The 22,150-nt window shown below is 40.9% G+C and overlaps 2 protein-coding genes across 4 annotated transcripts in view; both read right to left on the bottom strand.

Annotated features, from left to right (window-relative positions):
* Positions 1–16,554, bottom strand: part of arhgef10la (Rho guanine nucleotide exchange factor (GEF) 10-like a) — a 129,624-nt gene extending 113,070 nt beyond the window's left edge. Inside the window, 2 exon segments of the mRNA XM_022192616.2 lie at positions 4,751–5,044; positions 16,105–16,554. Coding sequence (XP_022048308.2) covers positions 4,751–5,039 — 289 coding nt within the window. The 5' untranslated portion in view covers positions 5,040–5,044; positions 16,105–16,554.
* Positions 16,555–19,083: 2,529 nt separating this feature from the next.
* The window catches only part of chd5 (chromodomain helicase DNA binding protein 5), a 55,876-nt gene continuing 52,809 nt past the window's right edge, over positions 19,084–22,150 (bottom strand). For all 3 annotated transcript variants that reach the window (XM_051947786.1, XM_051947788.1, XM_051947787.1), the window contains exon 40: positions 19,084–21,992. In XM_051947786.1, coding sequence (XP_051803746.1) covers positions 21,865–21,992 — 128 coding nt within the window. In that variant the 3' untranslated portion in view covers positions 19,084–21,864. The remainder of the gene's footprint in view (positions 21,993–22,150) is intronic.

Genomic DNA, 22,150 nt, shown 5'->3' with positions numbered 1-22,150 from the left:
TTCACAAAGACCTAAATCTCCCCTTTTATCCGAGCGCGTAATTACCAGGGTCTGTTTGGTAACATTAGCCAGGTAGTAAATATATCATACTTATATCTACAGAACTTCATCCAATTAAAGGGGAAAGAGTTAACTCTGCTCTATAGCGCCCGTCTGCCTCTGGCAACAATTAAATCTTGCTAGGCAGAGATTAAAACCGCAAACAACTGGCTGGAGACACTCATAGTGTGTGGCAACAGAAAACTGGTCCGATTGCTCTATGTTTAAAAAAAAAAAAAAAAAAAAAAATCTCTCTGAGGCAGCTTGCCCAATACAAGTAAACTGAAGAAGTAGGTAGCAGTTCATTGTAATGCCCAGAGGCTGCTTACTGACAGCGAAAGGTTGGAGAATATGAGTTTTGGTAACAGCACAACAACTCTAACCACCTCAGAACAAATCTATTTACATTAATATTCGCCTGGCAGTGTTCAATCAGCTGTTAAAGTCCACATCCGTTAGCAAAACAACACAGTCCAGCATTTTCCACCTTCATGGGTAATAAAGTTGCGTTCTGTTCTGTTTGTGTGTCGTTTCAGTTTTTGCATGCAGCCTGTGGAGGTAGTAGAAGCTCCTGCACACCCTCAGTCCACCCACACAGATGTTTTCACTTAGTCAGGTGATTAGGGCTTTATTTTATACTTCTCCTTCACTATATTTCAGAGGTGTTTATTTGCTTAACTACCCCTTATTTGGCAGCATTAGGCAACAGTGACTTGAACTCAGAACATATTATCAGCTCATTAAATACAAATTAGTGCTCATTAGACTTGAACGGTTTTTAAACAACTAATATTTCCACTTTTACCAGCCACAAAATTAAGTCGTGGGACATTTATAAGTGGAAATGATCCTATTGACAAAATATATAAGGATGATAATGTCAGATATGAAATCAGGCCATACACAAATTAATATTGTTCCAGTGTTTGGAAGTAAAGTTATTGCCCAGTTTACAAATGTCCACAGCTGTGTTTATCCGAGTCCAACAGAAATAAACTAATGATGTCATCTGCAATTAGCTCATGATTCTGTATTATTCTACCTGTGCTGTTGATTAAAACCAATCCAATTTAGCAGTTGAAATAGCTTTAAATGACACATCTCAACTCATATAATGCAGCTTTCCACTTGCAAAAAAGTGACTGCAGCTCCTATTTTGTGACTGCAATGCTACTATTACATCAAAATAAGTTGATTTCATCCACGAGGGTTATATTATAAAGATTACACCCAACAAAATAGCTGCAAAAAAGCATTTCTTTGTTTTATATGTAAAACCCATCATTAAATCCTGTTAATGGCAGCACAGACACTGGAAAAAATACTCAAGTACTGACTGCAATTTTAAATGTCATGCCTGATTATGCTCTAAAGCGCAGACATTTCTTTAATGATAATTCACTTTGACATTCCTTTGCTATTACCATAGGCATAAAGTTGTGTATTTGCATGTTACGACTGTTTTGACCCAGATAAGAGCAGCTGTAGACGTATATAAACTAAGTGATGCAGCTTTTACGAGCAGAGGACACACCCACATGCACCGCAATAACACTCAATAAAAACATAAAAAGCAGCTGACTTTAATTCTAGAAAAACTGCTTTTACATCACTCATAGACGCAACAACTACAGGCAGAAACCTGCAGACAAAAGCGCAGACTGGTCCGTTACAATTCACCAGAATGCAAGAAATAAAGTGTTCAAGATTGAAAATGAATAGAAAAAGAAGCCCCAACACCAGTCACTTCTCATCTCCTTCAAAAAGTTTGTCCTTGATGACACCTTTCAGTACAAGTTGTCACATGCAGCTGACTAGCAAGTAACTGCCTGCGGATACACGGCAGTACTTTATTACTCTGGGTTATTTCACAGGTGCAGGGTGTGTACACTGGACTGATTCACTGTTTTAAACCAGAGCAGCCACCAAGACTAACAACTAAGCTAGCTGGTAGGTGTTACAGCTCAAGCACCTTCAAACTCCTGGCTGGTTAGAAAGTTACTATGTGTTGATTTTCATTCCAACATCTGTTCATTCCAGAAAATACCAGCAGGGCCGGCTCATGTTAGAGTTGTCAAAAGGCACCTTTGATGGAAAAGAAGGAGGAACAGAAGTGACTGTATGTAAAACAAAAGTTATTTTTAAGTGGACTCAGTCTCTTTATGACATCGTTACTCTGCCAAAGAATGCAGCAGAGTTATGTGACGATCACCGTCGGTTTGTCTGTCTGTTAGCAACATCACTCAAAAACAGACTAACGGATTTGGATGAAATTTTCAGGGAAGGTCAGAAATGACACAAGGACCAAATGATTAGATTTTGGCAGTGATGCAGCTTGTAGTCAGGATCCATGGATTTGTTAAAGATGTCAGTATCATTGCGAGATAGCGGCACGCCATCACTATAACTATGATCCACCACTGCGGACCGCAAATTCTTTAAAGCTTTCACCCGTTTGAAATTGTACGACTGAGCTGCCTTGGCAGAGTGCTGTGCTCTCTGAGTGATTTTCTTGTTTTATTAAGTGTCACATCTTTTCACCGAGTATGTTGAAATAATAAAATCACACTACTAATCATACGTTTGGACACACCTTCTGATTCAATGGCTTTTATTTAATTATTTTGTACATTGTAGATTAATATTGAAGACATCAAAACAATAAATGAATATATATGGAATTATGTTGTAAACAAGAAAGTGTTAATTTTCAGTATTAAGCTGCAATGTAGAAAATAATGCAAATAAATAAAAAGCATTGAATGAGAAGGTGTGTCCAAACTTTTGACTGGTAGTGTATGGAAAAGACATGTAACCCAAATTAATATCTGCTTTTGGGGAGAAAAAAGTACAGCAGTCACTGCAGAAATGCATTGATTTCTTATATAGTTTCATCAATAAGTTCTAAGACTGCGCATTGTGCACGTGCAACATGTGCGAGCAGAAACTGCCATGAATCAAGACAAACAGCCCTGTTAAGCACTGTCATGTTCCTGGATCTCTGAAGCTGTCTCCAATCGGTGGCTCTTCAACTGGGATTTCAGTTTGAGGAAGAGGAAGAAGTCACAGGAGGTCAAGTCTAGTCAACAGAGTGGATGGGGAGCAACAATTTTGTTGTTGTGGCCAAAAAATCCATGCTCAATCGCTGCCCTGTAATCTTACTTGTCCACAGAGGCATTTTTAGACACAGAGGGGTTCCCAACATTGGGCGCTCACTGGGCATACAGATGGGCAGTATCACAACAGATGACAACATGATGAAAACAGGAAAACAACACAGGATTCACCCCCCTACAGACACGCAAACATTGTCTGCATCACACGCTTCACTCCTGTGCTGCCTGATCCTGGCAGCACAGGAGTGATTGTGGACCACGTGGCAGCTCATTTGAAACTTGTTTATATTATGAAAACAGTTCACTAAAATGTCCTTCTGAAAACATTTGAGGTTAGAAACAGGCCATGAGAATGAGTAGTAGGTAAATCTACCTGTCAGCTCTCAAAATGCATCACAATGTTGCTAGAACATATCGCAAGGCTGCTTCCATTGACAATGAATGGGAAGCAATGAAGGGACTTCCGTACCGTAACCAGGACACATGACACTGAAGCACTCAAATGAAATTGTGCTGAATATTCTCTCTGTCACCTCAGCGTGCTCCGGTACAGCTCTCTCTTGGCAGTCCAACCCTGAAGCACTAATTAAAGGTGCACAACCTGACCTGACATGCCTTGTCAAGTGTTGGAAGTTGCGTGATCTGCCACTGTAAAAAGTGTTGTTTCATCTCTGTGTGGTAGCTGCACGCCCACCTCTCATCAACGGTGACATGGCATGACGGTGGGTTTATCTAGGGCTTCTAATTGACCTTGAGCTTGCTCTCTGCTCCAGTTTGTGACCCAGAGAGAGACTGCAAATGTGTCGTACAAGTATTTACAAAAACATGTCTTACATACAATACCGTTCAAAAGTTTGGTGTCATTTAGAAATGTCCTTATTTTTGAAAGAAAAGCAGTTTGTTTTTTTCAATGAAGATAACATTAAATTAATTAGAAATACAGTCCAGACATTGTTAATGTGGTAAATGACTATTCTAGCTGGAAACGGCAGATTTTTAATGGAATATCTCCATAGGGGTACAGAGGAACATTTCCAGCAACCATCACTCCTGTGTTCTAATGCTACATTGTGTTAGCTAATGGTGGTGAAAGGCTAATTGATGATTAGAAAACACTTGTGCAGTTATGTTAGCACATGAATAATAGTGTGAGTTTTCATGGAAAACATGAAATTGTCTGGGTGACCCCAAACTTTTGAACGGTGGTGTAGGTCCTGCTGTTGACAGCGCAGTGTTCTCCCAAGACATCATGGTTTGTGACAGTTACTGCTCGCACGTGTTGTACTACTCACACAGTCCCTCAATTTTTTGATCAGCACTTGTACTTTTCAAATAATATTTTTTTTCAATCCCTAATTAGTAGTTGGTTAAAATCTGAAAGTAACTTTTGCATCAAAAGAGTATCTTGCTAATTCTTTACTTTTACATAAAGAGAACTTCTGAATTGCACCACAGGTAGTAGTATATTTACTTGAGAAAAAAAAAGTATCTGCCTAACAGTTGACCCAGCAGCTCTATCACCTGTACGGGCAAACAACCAAGATTGATTCAGTATTAATTACATCAAGAATGTATTATTTCTGAAAATGATTTACCTGTGTTAGAAACAGGAGTTACATCCTTGTTGGCAATGCACTCCAGTCCAGCAGGAGATCCAGTTTTGGACAGTTGTGTGCTGTCGCTTTGTGATATACTGCCTGCTGTCCCACTGTCCTCCTTTCTTGGCACCTGTACAAGTGGGACACAGTCTGAGCTGACGCCTTTACTGTCTTCCTGAAGTTTCTCCTCATCTGCACTGTCATCAAACACAAACTCTTCTCCTTGTTCCTCATCATCTTCCTCTTCATCCTCTTTCGGTGGTTGCTGCGACATCATAGTGGACATTATTGCTGAAAAGGAGTAAAGCAGAAAAGGTTTTGTTCCAAAATTATATGTCCAACAGCTTGAGTTCAAATTGACACATGAAAAATGATTGAAACACCCACACACACCCACACACACACACAAAAGGCAAGGTTAGTCACAGTAATCTTGTGTGGTAATAAAGACTGTGTAAAGAAGTTTGGTTACTGTTTAACCTTTCTTTGAGGGTTTTAAATCCTGCTCCATTACAATTCAAATGTTGAAAAAAGGTAATGATCATACTGTAAATAGTCTTTTACTGAATCTCATAAGAAGCTGCACTTCATACGAACTAATATTAAATGTGTTGCTTTTACTCCTGACCCTGTTTAATGGGAGTTATTTAGATAAAGGCACAAAGGTAAATGGAGATTGGGGGATTGGAATGCTCTCTTATCTTTGTAAACATGTCAAAGCCGCTTAACGAAACAGCCACATGTAAAATATAATTGAGATAAAAATCAATGTTGGACTAAGCAGCACTGAAGTGTAAACCCTGCAGTGTGTTCACAGGAAAAGCTTCTTCAGTAGACTATTTTCTTGCAGTTTCATAAAGACTCATACAGAGAGCGACTTTTTAAAAATTGTTTGACAACATATGGCAATAAAAGTGAAACAATGTGCACATTAGACAACTATATATTTCAGATGCACAGAGAGAGAGAAAAAACAGTACAATCCCAGTGCTATAAACATAACATATGGCCATTAGAGACTGTTAAATCAAAGTCTGAGGAAGCTTAGTGACAGATTAATTAAGATATCGCCACATGGCCAGTGGAAACGTGTGCCCCCAGTTATCTAAGTGGCTGATTTCATGTCGTCATTTTAGAAATTAATTTTAAAAAAGAAAAGATCAATACAGGCATACACCGAATGCGAACTCGGGCTGGCCCGAATAGTGGTTTCTGGCCTCCGAATATTCGGGCCCTATTAAAGACGAATATCCGGATATTCGTTCCGTCCCGAAACGTCCGACCGGCGGAGGGGGGGCGGTGGCGGCGACGGCGGAGACGGGCCGAATATTCGGATCCGTTCGTCTGGTCTCCCGGGTCCACATTTTGCCCTCGTTTAGTCTTTAGTTAAACTGAAGAATTCCCAAACACCGGTCTTCAGCATCTTGTCTTGTGTTTATGCAACGAAGTGAAGCGTGGCTTCAGAGTCGGCAGCCACCCGGCCATTCGGGTGGTGTTTACAAACACGAATGGGGGAGCCGAAATGAGCCGAAGAACACGGCGGGATGAGCCGAAATGGGCCGAAGGGGCAAGGAAGAGACGAGCTCCGAATATTTTCTTCTGGGGGGAGGAGGGGGTGATCACATCGACATATGTGTATATGTTATAGACATGTGTATATGTTTATGTGATCACAGGACGGGATGAGCCGATGTGGGCAGAAGGCGGAGGGAAGACAGTAAGCTGCATATTCTTTCTGCCTGGTGACGTCCAACGGCGGGAGGGGGGAGGGGGCGAATATTCGGATACCAAAATTAATATCCGGATAGTGCCATAGTGAACGAATATTCGGATATTCGGGATATTCGGGTCCAGCCCTAATGCGAGCACGTAATATGTTTTCCTGTGTAGCCATGGTACCTCCTCAACACATAACTTGATATCTGAATTGTCAGTTGTCGTCATGGAAATTAGACTTGCTGTTAGCGTATTTTGAAAATAAAATGGAAATTTTCCATTACACACATTTCCCTCAAGGTTTTAAGTTGCTGCACACGATTATTTCATTATTTCACAAAGTGGGGATTTTCTATGACATGCAGGCTCTGATTCTGCACATGTTGGTGTACCACTCCTGAACCCAGCATCTGCTTTGCATTTTGATTAGCACTGAACTGCTTCCAGTGCTGCAACACTGTTGGGCCTGATAGGGCAGTTTGTCAGGCTTCTTTGGGAAAATGACAACATGGAGCGGAGGCGGCTGAACATGGGATTGTTGTGCGGGAAAAACAGCCCTGAAACACACTGCTTGTGGATTATGAAAATCACTAGAGGCAATTTTTCCTTTAACCTGAAAAGAAGGGTTGTCATAATGTCTGTTACGGCTCCCATTATCTTTTACTACTGGCTGACATCTCAATTTGGGCACGATGTTTGGTTGCGCCGTGGTTTAGGAATAATGATCGCTGTGAATCCTCAATTATCATGAAATGTGTTCAAAGGACAGGCTCAGTATTTTTCGAGTCTATCTTAAAACATAAGATCCGCACATGAACACTGATACCAGTGTTGTTCCTCTGCATATTCCTCTTGTTCTGGTTAGGAAGGCTATATTCAGACTGCCAGCACAAATATGTTCATCCAGATAGTTTCCACATTGATTTTACAAAGTCTGGACATCAAAAAGCCTCGTGATTTTTTGCAAATCAGCTCCAGTCCACATTTGGAGGTGCTTTGAAATGCAATTTCGAACAAATTTCTACAAATGCATCTCAGTCTGGCTGCTCAAATTGGATTTCAAAGTGTCTTTGTGTCACTCACAATGTGACACATAACCACATGAAATTCATGCTCCTAACTAGCGCAGTGCTACAGAGCACAAGTGGTGCGTAGAAAGACATCAAAATTAATTGTTGAGTGGCACTTTCGTAGACAATTCTAGAGACATGAAACCAGTAGGAATCTACCGAACCAAGATAATTGCTAACACCTATGATGTCTGGAGACACAAATCCAATCTGATCATGTGCAACAAACATCGAAGACAGTCAGTCCTAAAGGCCTGATCTGAGAAACAAATCTGATTTACCTATAATGTGAACAAAGCCTAACAGATCTCTTGTTCATGTATTTCTTATGTAGTCAAGTGGTGAAGACATCAGACAGTGTCCTGTGTAAGTTGTCTGAAGGTAATATGACAGAGTGGAGAGTGCATTCAACAAATTAAGCGGGTGTGTCCCAAAGTTAGTGTTTTAGTACTCTATTCTATCTTTATGTTTGTATGAACCAATTTCTAGCCCGGGAACAGGGGTGGTGGAAACATCAGGTAAATCCCTACTAAAAAGGCAATCACGTTGGAAAGATAGCTACATAACTTGTCCAACTGAAACTGCTCAGTTACTTTCAGATAAAGTTTGAATTTGTTTTTGCACAGATTGGTAAATTTTGGTCTCTGTCTTTTGATAAGTAGTATCAACAGGAGCAATGGTTACCATATGTAAAACACGTGTTCATTACAAGCAACTGACTAGAAAAGCAGAAATGTTTAACAAGGAGCACAACACTTTGTTGAGGAATCAGTTCTGTGCTTGTTTACAGCTACAGTTTGCCAGTGCAGCCTTTGGACCCAGCCTCCTCCTCTGTACCACAAGCACAGTTTCTCCATTCGGCCCACTCATTGGTCAAATCAACAATGACTCTTTTGTGGAGGGAAAACTTCTGTTCTGTCCTTCAGAAAGCATTGTTTCTGTATTCGTCACTGGAATACTGGTTAGCTCACAGGTCATTTGGGCCGTGGCTGCACGTTAATGGTGTGGTTCACACAAACTTGTAAAGAATGGAGAACTTGTCTAAAGAAAGTAGCACAATTCTCTGACTGAATGCTCTAAAACTTGCAGCGTAAAGTGTAATTGATATCTACTCCGACTACACTTTGACAAATGAAGCCAAGCTGATTGAACAGTCATTCTCGATTGTTGACTGAGGTGAAGTGGATTGAGCCAACATAAGAGCGATCTAAGGGATGTAATTGATATTTTTTATTTTCTTACAAATCTGCACTGTAAAGCCTTGAACAAATCTTCTGCTGCTAATACATTTCTTTGCTTAAAACACTTTCCTCCGAATTCAAACGACAGGTATCCTGGGAAACTTTCTTTGACAGAAGGCATTTGGACAAGCCATTAAACAGACTCCAGCTTAGAAAACTAAAAAGCTCCAGCAGTGGTGCTTTGTGAAAGCTATTCTTGAGGGAAAAATAAGATACATCACAGAATAGAGATGAAACCAACTCCTACACACCCTGTCCCTGACCTACATAGAGCTCTGAAAAACTCCCTCACTGTGTACCAAATGTGGTAATGAGCAGAGGGATGCTGTATGCATATAGGCGGAAAAGTGAGGGATGTGCACACTTTCGTGAATGATCTGTACCATGCCAGGGCACGCATTTGCAGTGCACCTTCAGAGCAGAAACCTCAAAGGTTATATTGTCTTGTTTTAAACGTGGGAGTTCTAGGATTTGCATATTTAGCGATGTTTTGTTCTCCTTTATTTTCTTTCCATTCAAAGTGTGCAGTCTTTGATTACTGACTTGGATCTTGTGAGTACTTGGCATCTGATTTATGTTGCCTGATTCCATCTCAGCTCCCCATTGTGAGCCACTTTATTTCACAAAGCAGTAAGGACACGTAATCTTCTTTAAAAATGAAATTAAATGACAGGGTTTAAAAACGGAAAGGAAAAATAGAGTTTCCCAACCAGTAAGTAACTGCATTCAAAGCTTTCAGTTGGTATTTTGCAAATCTGCTGGGCTGCATATTTAGTTCAAGCCACTGAGTTAGAGAGAGCCGTGTTTGACCGACTGCACACAAACCTCATAGCCATTGGTCAGTGACGGGCGGGCATATCAATAGACAATGGCAGAGAACAGCAGCTGGTGATGACTGAATAAACAGCATTGGGAATTCTAACAGAAAGTCACAGAGAACATCGCAAGTTTAGGGGTTTCCTTTACAGAAAGTGGCACACAAACACTCAACACGACAACGAGAGACTCGCGGACCGTTGACAACAACAAACAGTGCCAGGCAGAGACAATTCTGCCTCTGGCGCTTCTTACTTCTGCGGTTTCCCTGTGGACTTCCTATCAAGAGATATGAATGTGACTTGGCCAATTTAGTAACTGCAAAGAGCTCCTTGAGAACAGACGGAATACGTCTTTCTTTGGCTGTCAAAAGGCATAACAATCTGAGTGGGAGGCTGTTCACAGACATTTGTGGATTTCATGGATTCGCTTAAACATAACGTTCCCCCTACCAAAGGTTTCTGAACACAGAGGAAGATAAGCCTATTGCATTATATATTTTGAACGTTATGAAAATTTTAAATTTCACTTTAAATGAATTTCAGTGAATTGTGTGCCAAAGGCCATGTGGAATATCACATCACAGTGTAAATATGATAAGAGGGTTATCTATGCACATTTGAGATATTTTATTCCCACTTTCCCTCAGGTCTGCTGTCACGTTGCTGCTGTTAAGACATGCAGGGATGCATTATTCATTCAGAAACCAGTTTGGCCTTCATATGCCCTCTGCAGCAGAAAGCCACTCCAGTTCTGTCAGTCCACGACAGCAGTGATGTCACATTAATCAAGGACACAGTGAGAGTGACCTCTACCTCCCATCTGCCGTTTGTGCTCACAGCACAACAGTGTAGTTTACACATGTGTGCTGTACTGTACAAACACTGTGCAGAGATAAGGATGTCCTGAATGTGTTGACCAGACACTGTTTCATTTATCATGAGGAATGCCTTTGAATGTGAGAAAATGAATACATGGTGTAGATAAGTGGCGTATAAAATGGTATAATTTTTTAATAATTTTGGCACACAGTTTTTCTACATATGACACTAGAATTACAACAAGAAAAGCACTCAGAGAGCACAGTACTCTGCGAAGGCTGTGCAGTCATTTTATCATTTCCAGTGGTTGAAATCTTGAAAAACTTTGTGGCCAAAGTCACGACACTACAGATTTTGGTCGCTTAATATAGATGTACCCATAAACAAAATGACCTTGTGCTGAGCACAGGCGTGTGTTGTGCATGTGTACATCATGTACAGATACCAAATCGCGTGACCTCAATATGTAGCAGGCAGCGGGAATTGATGGGACTCAGAAACACACCCACAATTTAATCAACTGTTCCTTGTATCATTTCTGATGGATAAGTCCCGATAAGTAGCCTAGCCGCGCTAGACAACCCATGGCAACGAATTTAATTCTCTGCCAGGGAGGGTCTAGTTACCCTCCATAAGGCTCGAGGCTGGATTCTCCTAAAACTGGCCGGACCAATCACCATGAAGTGTAGAGTCAGAAGGCGGGCGTAACGAAGTGACAACAGAGGCGTGACGATTCTGACAGAAACAACCGGCGCACAATAAACAGTTATCTTTCGACTCGGCTTTGGCCACAGCCCTTAAAGATTTGAAGCTAAAATTCAACTTGAAAGATAAAAAAAGGACGGCACTGAAGTGTTTCATTGAGAAGAAAGACGTATTTGGACTTATGCCGACGGGATATGGCAAATACCAGTTGGCTCCGCTGGTTGGGAAGCTAATGGGACTTAGCCACAATCCGCCGGTGCTCTTGGAACTACGTCAGCCTATTCGTTGCGTTGATTGGTTGTATACCTACCCAATTGCTGCAGAGGGATTTGATAGACAACCTTTTAGCCCGCCTCCCTCCCTGTCGAGCTTCCCTAGACCCTTGTGCCATCAGAAACATGGGTGTAGCATGGCTAGGCTACCCGATAAGTCCACAGTGGTCAATTTGTAATAGGATCATAATCATGTGATCAACAGCAGGCAGCTGATGTAGTGTCCACTTGTTGTCATAGTTACAGTGACGCTGTGCCGCTATCTTGCGATGATACAGAAACCTTCATCAAATCTGTGGATCCAGACTATAAGTCACATCACTGCCAAAATCTAATCACTTGGTCCTTGTGTCGTTTCGGACCTTCACTGGAAATTTCATCCAAATCTGTTAGTCCGTTTTTGAGTAATGTTGCTAACAGACAGACGGACAGACAAATGCACACCAATTGTCACATAACTCCTCTGTCCCTTGGCGGAGTAATGGAAATATGTAACACAAAGTGACGATATCTGCACAGGCTTATTCTGCACTACTCAACTTCACACTCGTTGCTTCTCACAGCTTTTTTTTTTTTTTTCATCTACACCGTTTTCCAAAACATTGTTGTTGCAACATTTTACATGATATTAGAGTTCCTCCATGCATCAGCCAGCTCAACAACCCATCACTGGGTGCAGGCAGTGACACAAATATATGTAGGAAAGGATAAATTCAATAAGTGCTGCAGTCCCTCCTGACAGCTATTAGAAATGAATGAACGTAATTACCTGCTCAGGGGACAGCAGGGACATTTTGACTGATGTCTTATTAGTCACCTTACTATTCAAATATTAGAAAACTATTGCCACAAATGCCATCTCTTGAACAATAGCAGAACCATTTAGAAATCCACTCCTAGAGAGTTGGCAGACTCACAAGTAAGGGAATCAAACACATTTTCAAAACCAATGCTGGAGAGGCCACAACTATTTGGTCAAGTTCCAAAAAACAATGGTTGCTACACTTGTCATAATATAGAGGTTTTCCAAGTGTGGGGCTCACCTCCCCAGGGACGGTAGGGGGAGTTAAAGGGAAGGTTGCTGAGGGAGATGTATGAGATGACAATACTATGTGAAGTGAAAAGAACAGGTGCATGCCATTGTTCTCAATAACACCAGGAAGTGAGTTATTGTAGCCGGGCCTGATGCTCTGACAGGCTTGTCAGCAGTCAGTAATGAAGCTGAAGGTGTGACACGCAGTTCACTGAGGCCATTAAAATACATCCTTACAGCCCAAAAACTGCAGCTTCTTTCAACGATCCCACTCCTTTTTGCGATCATGCCATGGTCAGACCTGAACACAGACATGATCCACATATTCTTTAATTCAGTGTAATACCATCCCCAGTGTCCAAAGCAAAGAAAGTCCAAAATATGCTCTGAAAATTTAGAAAAAATGATGTACTCCTGTAAACTGCCACCACAAGTTTCTCCACTATCAGTGAAGTAGTTGTCTGTGGATTTATATGTACACTGCAGATAGAAAGTACTAAAAACGAATTTAATGTAAATGGTGTCAATTTCCCATAATGCAGACATACGATGATGCTTCAAAAAGATTTTGGCCTCATCAGACAATGGTCCAGGTGAAAATTTATTCCTGTATTATTTTTCAACTTAATCTCCTTTAACTTCTATGCATTTGGTCCACTGATGTTCAAGCTTCACTATCCCTTCATCTTGACCTTCCAGATACTCCTCAACTGCATTGGTTGACTCCATGATCACTCTGAAAATGGCGACCACGCAAGTTTGATTTCAGTTTGGGAAACAGAAGTCAGACGGTGCAAGTCGGGTGAGCAACATTCATGGGGCAACAGCTACAAATCGTATTTGGCTGCTTCTGCCACCTGTGCTGTGTAGATTGTTCTGGAGCAACAGCAGCCAGCTCAAAGCTTTCCTCTCCCCTTTTCATTAATTGCTTCAAACATTTTGGTGTGGAGGACAGTGAGGTAAGGCTTTGTATTATACAGTTGTGAAAAAAATACAGCACACCCCTTGTTTCTTGGCTAAGACCGATAAGTAACCTTCTATATAAAATAAACTCAAGAAAAGCACTTTGAGAGTGCAGTACACCACCAAGGCTGCTCAGTCGTTGTATGATTACCAAGGGATGAAATCTTTTCAAATTTGTGGTCCACAGTGGTCATTTGTAGTCATGGTTACAGTGACACCATGCTGCTATCTCGCAATGACACAGAAATATTTAACAAATCCGTGGATCCAGACTATAAGCTGCATCACTGCCAAAATCTAATCAATTGGCCCTTCTGTCATTTTCGACCTTCCCTGTAAATTTCATCGAAATCTGTCAGTCCATTTTTGAGTAATGTTGCTCGCAAACAGACGGACAGACAAACCGACGGCAATCGTCACATAACTACGTCACGTTCCTTGGCGGAGTAACAAGCAAAACAGAGGATGTTGGGAAGACCTGGAAAACTCCTGCCCAAAAGTAATCAACACTTCCTGCCTGGTACATGCCCATGCCTTTTAAACTTGACCCTAACTTCAGACTCTGAGGTTCTAAGCCCAACTCGAAATGTCACCAAGTTAACTTCCATTAACCCACAGAAAATTCCTACAACCATTTTCACACTCTAAGTAAACCCCATGATTCATGAAGCTACGTTTATGTGTGAAATCAGAGGAATCCCTCTTTATTACACTTGACTATGTTTTTTTCTGCCATTTTTTGATTAACAGTAACCAGTTTTGTTTGTTTTTTTTTAAATCAGTGTTTTACTTACTGTTAAATAAATGAGCTCCACTCTCACTGAAGTTTAGTGGTTGCTCATTGCTTAGCAACAAAGAAATCCCCCAGCAAGTTGAAATACTTTGCACAAACTCACTTGAAGTTCCTGTTAGGTTTTGTATAATGATATATACATATGATGGGTTTTATCGATTTGTTCTTTGACAACATAAAAGATAGCAAAAACTAAGACAAGAGCATCAAAATCTAGTAGAAATCATTCCCTTTTCCCCTTTAAAGCCTCTGAACGAACTTCCCTGTGAGTAGATATTAGCTTCCTCTAATTCAGCCTGATCTAGCTTCAGGACAACAGTATCACTACAAGAAACAACTGGTGCAGAACAACAGCAGTAAGATGAACAACACGCATGCAGATCTAAAATATCACATGTAAACATAAAGGTTCAGTGACCAAGTTCTTGGATTCTCACAGTCTGCTGTTGCCTTTGGCATCAGCTTTATTATTGAGTGTGTGTTTTTGATGTTTGCTTGAGGTAAAAAGGCAAACTTTGTCTATCAGCACACAACAGGGGCGACTGCTTCTTTGATGTGTCTGTCAAATCTGATACCACCTATGAAAATGTACTCCTGAATGAAAGTGCTCAGTTGTTCTTAGAGAAAGCTCACACTGTGCTTTTCATATCTGCTGATATTAAAGCTTCCTGCAGTTCTTTGTAAGCCCAGACACTGGATATCAGGTGATGGTTATGGGTTACCAGTGTGGTTGAGTTGGTATGGCCTTGGAGTCTGTAATCAGCAGAGCTTTCAGGAAATAAGACAAATCATGTTTGGATGACATGATGCGAGAAAAAAAAAAAGCTACAGATAAACTTTCAACTTATAAACATCCCTAAATTATCTATTATTATCTAACGCTCCCAGAGGAACGTAGTCGGTGTGACAGAGAGTCCAGCAGTAAACATTTGGAAGGCGTGTCACCACTATCAAATGACTGATTGTGTAGCTGAGCACCAAGGCCTTGCATGTGTGCATATGATTGCATGACAGCAGTGGGTGAATGTGTGGCACAAGGAAGAGCTCTCAGTGATAGTGAAGTCTTTGTGGTAGTTTCAAAGCATGCATGCATGGATTGTTAATGTCTGTTGGAAGTGCTGGACAGTGACTAAGGAGAAAAAAATCTGATACAGTGGAGTTCCTTAAAAAAGGGCTCTTGGACATCCGGCAAGTGAGGCTGAAACAGTGTCCTAGCTCAAAATGCAAATTAGTTGGTCAGAGGTCCCTTAGCTCCCCCTTCACCCCTCTCCTCCCTGTGTCCCCCTCTCTGTTCTGCTGGGAGGCAGCGTGAAATCCATCCTGGGAGGGGCTATTGTACTCCGGGAAGCAACCGTCAAACTGAAATTGTGTAGGCCAGGCCCAGGCCGGAGAATCTCTTTTTATAGCCCAAGGCACTGGAGGAGCTGTGCAATGCTGCTGAAAAACAGCCGGCCAGAGGTGTGGGTTCTGGGATAAGCCGCCAATCCCTCACTCATCCTTGCTGGTGTCTGTCTCAGGAACTGCTGTTATCATAACAAGGCCTCGCGCTCTGTATCCCTGCCGGCTCTCTGAGGCCGGCTCAGGTTTAATCGTCCATGATGGTGTGTACTCTGCCAAAGGGCCACTCGGGTGTCTGCCGTCCTCATCCTCGGCTCTCCTCCACATTTCCTCGTCCACTCAGCTGCCCCTGTAGCTGCCGGACTGAGAAAGGGAGACAGAGAGAGGCACAGACCAGCACACCCACCCCCAACTCCTCTCCATCAATAGCCCCCTTGGACAAAGCTGCTGTCTTTGCAACATGCTAACCATGCTGAGAGTGTGGAGGGAGGGAGGGAGGGAGGGAAGGAGGGAGAGGAGAGACAGAATGGAGGAAGGAAAGAGAGAGAGTGTTTGCAGGGCAACAAATATATACGCCTCTCACCTCCTTGTCCTCAGTAGTGTGTCCTCCGAGAAGCTCCAGGCACTCTCTGGTGACCCTTTAATCCTGGTAACCTCCCATAAACTGAGCTTTTACCACACTGCCGGGTCCAGCTCACTCATCTTTATAGTGTCCTGCGAAGGCTGCAAGTGGCTGAACACAGATTGGAATTCTCCTGTGCTGTTTACTTTCCCACAACTTCTCCCCTGCACCGTGAGCACTGGCAGCTCTGGATGAGGTAACCCTCTCCGTTCCCTCCCCCTTTCTCTCTGCCTCCCTCGGCTGTCTGGTTGTGTTCCTCCCTCTATCTCCCTTCTCTGTCCCTCTTTTTTTTAGATGCCCCCCCTACCCCTCAGCCCGTCCGGTCTCATTCTGTCCTTTCTTTGCTTTTTCTCACTCCTCCTCTCCAGACCCCTGCTGCTGTCCAGACAGCGGCACAAAGCAGGCTGAGGGCTCTCAGTAGCAGCTGGCCAATGGCAAAGCGACAAAGCCGAGGCTCCAGCCAATGAGAAGCCTCGGGGCTTGCTTTTGCACCAATCAGGGGAGACATTTGGAAAAAAGTGGGCTGGACAACAGGAATTAGGGGCAATGCCGTCTCACAGCATTTCCGCATGGGATGAAGGTGTCGTTCACAGACTGAACTGGAGTCAGTTTTATGAAATTCTCGTGATTGGCTGAGATTTAAGACGGAAATAACGAATTTTTTTTTAGCTGAAGACATTGAAGTAAGCTCCTAAATAAATTGGATAAAATAAATGTGTGATATTTGAACTGATTTTAACTTGCTAAATAACAATTTGCAAATGTAATTAAATACAAAAAACATGGCTGTTCTGTTAAGCTTTAATTTGATTATTTAGTTCAGGATATGTGAAAAACATAATTGCTTTTCTGCAATAAAATTCTTTTTTACTTCAGCCTCTATTAAGTAAGGAAAACATGGTCAAAAAGTAGTAAAAATATAAATATACATAAATGCATAGTTAATGTACAAAATTCCTACATACCACCTGAAGACATGACTTAAGACACATAATAATGTTCACTCATTAATTTGTTCATAATATATATTTGGATTAAGTATTTAATGATATTATGTTATTCAGAAAACACAGATACAAATAAAACCTGAGAATATATGATGAGACCAAAAATATTGAGAGGAAAAAACAGAACTTAGCTTGTGTCTGCGTATCTGTGATGTCTCTAAAGCAAGATTTACTTTATTTTTCACATTTTAAATTCAAACAATAACAATGATAAGACTTCCATTTGTTTACGTCTAAGAAAGAAAGTATAGAGGTTATTTCTCACTCCCTAAAAGACATTATGGAATTTTACTGCACTTTCAGTCTGAGATTGTTTTATCTGTTTGGACCATATAAAAATAATGTTGTTTTATCACCTGTGTGTTGCAACTTTATTAAATGTACTTTAACCCTTTTTACTGTAAAAGTGTCATTACCAGAACTACAGGCTTTGTTTGCTATTAAAACATAACTGGCTGGCCACTATTTTTTGAAGTCTGTGTTGCACATTCAGTGATGAGACCTGCTGTGATTAAACTGGACGTTACACTGTCATTCTCAGTTTCTGTTATGTGGAAATTTCACAGAGTTCCAGTTGAGAGAACAGATTCAGTAACGTCAGCATTTAACAGATGTTAAGTGGAAGTATAAACGTCAACTGTTTCTAGAGATGCATTAATCTCACTCTGACTTAATAAGGAGAAAGAGAATTTCTGTATTTCTTGAGTCTTTTACTCATAGAGGTTTTTCATTTTGGCCCTGCAGCTGTGGAGCTCTTACTGACAGAATGTGGGTGAGTTTCTGCAGGTGAAAATTGATAGTAAATGGTAAACATGAAATTGTCTGTGGGACGCAAACTTTTGAACAGTAGTGTATGTTTACATACATTTGTACCTAGTATATGCCTTTTTGCAGTTAAGCTACTGTTTTTATAATGACTTTAACAGAACAAATAAGTTATCTTTTTAAAATAAAATAAAATAAATAATAAAAAATCTATATCACTGTTTTTTTTTTTGTTTCAATTTGGGGTTTTTTGGGAGTTTTTTCCATTATTACGTTTACATCATATTTGCAGATACTGAATGTATTTTTCAAACTGTTTTCTGGTGCTTAAGTTTTTGTGCACTAAATCCATTGCCAAGACAATCAATTAATTCTATTCTATTTTATATTTTCAAATGCGCATGTTTTGAAAGTAAAACCTTTTGCCCTTTGCCTTATTCTTGTCAGTTGTTTGTTCTGTTTAGGTTGTAGGTGCCTGGTAGGGTTCACTTGGGCTCAGTGTTTCCAGCATACCAGGCTGCTTTATGTTTTTCTATAACATTGATTTTTGCATCTCACAACTCACACCCATTACCTCCACCCTCATGCACATCCTGTTGGTTTTACTGACCCTTAGGCTCCATGAGTTTAAGTATCCTCAGTTTGTTCAATAAGTTTCTTTGTGTGGCTGTGGAAAATGGTGCATCTTCCATCTTTACCATAGCTCTGCAAGCAAGATGTAACAAATAAATAGTGAAGTAAAAAAAACATAATAATTCCCTCAGGAAATTTAGTGGAGTCCCATATAAAAGAGTGGATTGGATGTTTGGCATTTTAGAAAATTAAAATTGTCAAAAAAAATGCAAATTTATGCAGTAATAAATGCAGAGGTTTTGTACTCATGGTGCTTTTAAACTGTCTTTGACTCTTCTATGACTCTGTGAATAGCTTCTATTTTGGTCTCTTACTGACTACATCAGTGCTTCTTTCTCAGCCTCTAATCACATTTACACTTCTGCAGGCTCATGCAGCTTGTGCCGAGCTGGAAGGCACTGCACAATGAACACAAGGTAACATATGAGGTCAAGAATGTTAATTAAATGTGAAGCCCTCCTCAACTCAGTTCAATTATTCACGCTTCCTCATTTGTCTTCAAACTGACTACAGGGCAAGAAATAATCACACCGTGTTTCTGTTGTCCAGAAGATTTATTAAAACACATTGAACAAATACACATAATACAAATAAAAAGATGACAATTCACTTTTTTTTCATTCAATTGCTATACAGCACAAATATCAGAACCATAACACAGCTTGGAGCTCATTGTCTGTAAATGCTAGATACATTACCACCTCCCAAAAGTGAACCGTCATATCAAACGCTTCACATGCTGTGCATTCACTGCAACAAAGGTGCCTTTTGTCAGGGTCTTTTGGTAGCTTTTGAAGCCATGTTAATAAGCATGTACATACACTGTTAACATATTTATAGTATTAGACTGAAGCCTTTTTTTAACAGATATTACATTCATACTGACTTCAGTTTGATTGCATTTCATTGGAGTATTGTGTTTTTGACGTCATCTCACGATCGTCGCTCCAGAGGGAAAAAGACGTGATTTTGATTGAATGAGCACATACGGTGCACATAGCAGTTCTATGGCAACACCATCCAGTAGACATTCATCTTTTTTTTCCAGTTTAATACAAAAATCTATATGACATGGACTTATCTCTGAAAAATCTTTCAAGTATTTACATGTTTCTGAGGTTCTATCTGTCAACCAACCATGTCATGGTCAAGTAGCTGATGGCATGAACAGAAACACAGTAAACAAAACAGCACTGATCAGCATTAAGGAAGAGTAGCGCAAAACTGATATGATCAAGGTTCTTCTCGTGGTGCTTTCCAAAGGGCGATGTTTCAGGGGTGGGTTAGAGTTTTAGCGTGTTGAGGAAGGATGGACAAAGAGGCTGTAGTTACACAATCTTGGTAAATGAAAACGGTTCAGAAGAGAGCACCTCCGGACAATCATTTGAATTGGCAAAAAGAGAGTAAGAAAATACACTCACCAACTTTGTACAACACTACCTCTTCACTTTAGATTAGTCAATCACAATTGTCATCCCAGCGATTTCAAATAAGTGCTGTGGCAATGGCGACAATAATACAAACAGGTAATGCCACTGGTCTTTGGAAAAAGAAAAACATGTCAACAAAGATTTGCACTTTGAGTTCAAACATTTTAGCAATGCCTTCATAAAAAATGAAATATAGTAAGGTTGAATTTATAAAAGATTGTTTTACTTAGTGGACAGTCACTTTAGCACATCATAACTGTAGATGAAGTGGACTAGATATGTCGTTCTACCAAACTAACAGCAGGTAAAGCAATAGGTGAAAATGCTCACTCTTGAAAGAAGCAAAGCATAAATGAGGAAGCTGAAAGTGAAGACATCATCTAAGAGTAATGCTGTGCAACATTGGTCTTTAAAAGCTGATATACAGAGAATATTCCTTCAGATGTAGGTTGGGACTGTGACACCACCATCCACAGCCTTCACCTCTGTGGAGGAAACGCACTGCATCGAGGAACAAATCATTCTGGATTATCTTCTTTAATGGCACCAAGTGACCAAATACATCAGATTTTTACCTTAACATAAAGAGAAGCCAACAAAAGCTCAGTTTGCGTCAAATACTACACTTAAGGTGACTCTGCACCATAAGCACATATGTTCTTATTTAGTCCTAAGAGTTAAAAGGGAACTGGGCAAGTCCCTGGGATACAAGAGGAACAAAAGCCACCCTCCATTCAGGACTCTGGTCTCAGAGTGAACACTGAAGCCCTGTATGTAGACCAGATGAGCTCTGTTTATAGTCAAGTCCCACTGGTCATGGCCCTAGGGTTAAGCTCTACAGCCACTACTAACATTCAAATATAGAAAGGATCACAAATATTGTACCATACACAGAAATACTCAGTCTTCTCTAAAATGCATTAAAAAGCCTTTGTGTCACTTCTGGTGTTTCTTCGGCTCAACACCAAGCCTTCTTCTGATTTCATCCATGTATGTGTACATATTTTCACTATCATTAGACCTATGTGAGGTAAAATAAACAGCAGTCTCTGAGTATATACAGTACAAGAGGCCAACCTTTACCTAGGTGCTGCAGTCAAGTGTCGCTGCATGTTTGGCAGAAATGACTTCTTCCAAGTTACCAGCAGGTGGCAGTCTTTAGAGGATTCAGACAGACTGTGTCCAGCTACTGCATACATGATAATAGTCTTTGATGCTTTCAAATCAATATTTTATCCACTGGTTACAACATGAATGACAAAAAACACATATTCAGTTAAAGTAACAATATTGGCCTTCAAAAAAATCAATCCCCTATCAAACGATGACTGAGGACATCCTCCATTTCTTTCGTCTTCACAGGAAACAAGCTCCGGAGCGGCACAGTCACAGTGTACAGTGAGTAGGCAAATGGATAAAAGCAACAGGGCGCACGCAGAGTGAAAAACGTCGAGGCTGGCACGAACAAAACACACATTCCGAGAATTAGAATGAGCCCCAATCAAGAGCATCAGAAACTCACTAAGTCGCTTGAGTTTCGTGTTGTAGTGCAGGGCAGAAAAAAATCCTCTCTCTAAGAAGCTGCTCAGTTTTTCCTCCAAATCCGCAGCTTCCACATCGCAGGTAAACAAAAACACATATCTACTGAAATGACTGCTATAGGATCCTCGAAAGATAAAAGTGCAATTGTTAAGATAGATACATCTGCATTAATTAAAAAGTTAATCGCCTTGCCCTTAGACAGCAGAGAGCTTGATTTTGGAGATTTTGGAGCCAGGAAAGGAGCAGGAGACAGAGGAGGATGTGGTTAAGAGATGGGCAGCAGTCATCCATACAGATTCCATCCCTGGGAGTTTCTGACCTCGGGTCAGTGTTACAGAGCTAGTCTAGTCCTCAATACAGATGACATCACTTGGTTTGCCAGACTTGAGGTCAGGCGTCGCCACGTCTCTCAAGGAGTCAAGTGACTTCTTGTCCAGATGGCTTGTAGGGGGAGGGGGGCCGTTAGATGACACTGAAGGAGGAAGAGATCTCATGTTTAGTGGCTCACTGTAACAATATCAGTATGAATGTCGACACTTTATGAGCATATTATGGTCAGCATACAGTGAATTACAAACAGAACAGACACAGTCAACTCTGCTTTGTAACTTTCTGAACCTCTGAATTCAC

This window comes from Acanthochromis polyacanthus, chromosome 5, assembly GCF_021347895.1.
Source record: "Acanthochromis polyacanthus isolate Apoly-LR-REF ecotype Palm Island chromosome 5, KAUST_Apoly_ChrSc, whole genome shotgun sequence".
NCBI classification, from domain to species: Eukaryota; Metazoa; Chordata; class Actinopteri; family Pomacentridae; genus Acanthochromis; species Acanthochromis polyacanthus.
Note: the sequence above shows the minus strand (reverse complement) of the source record. Positions and strands in the feature narration are given on the sequence as shown.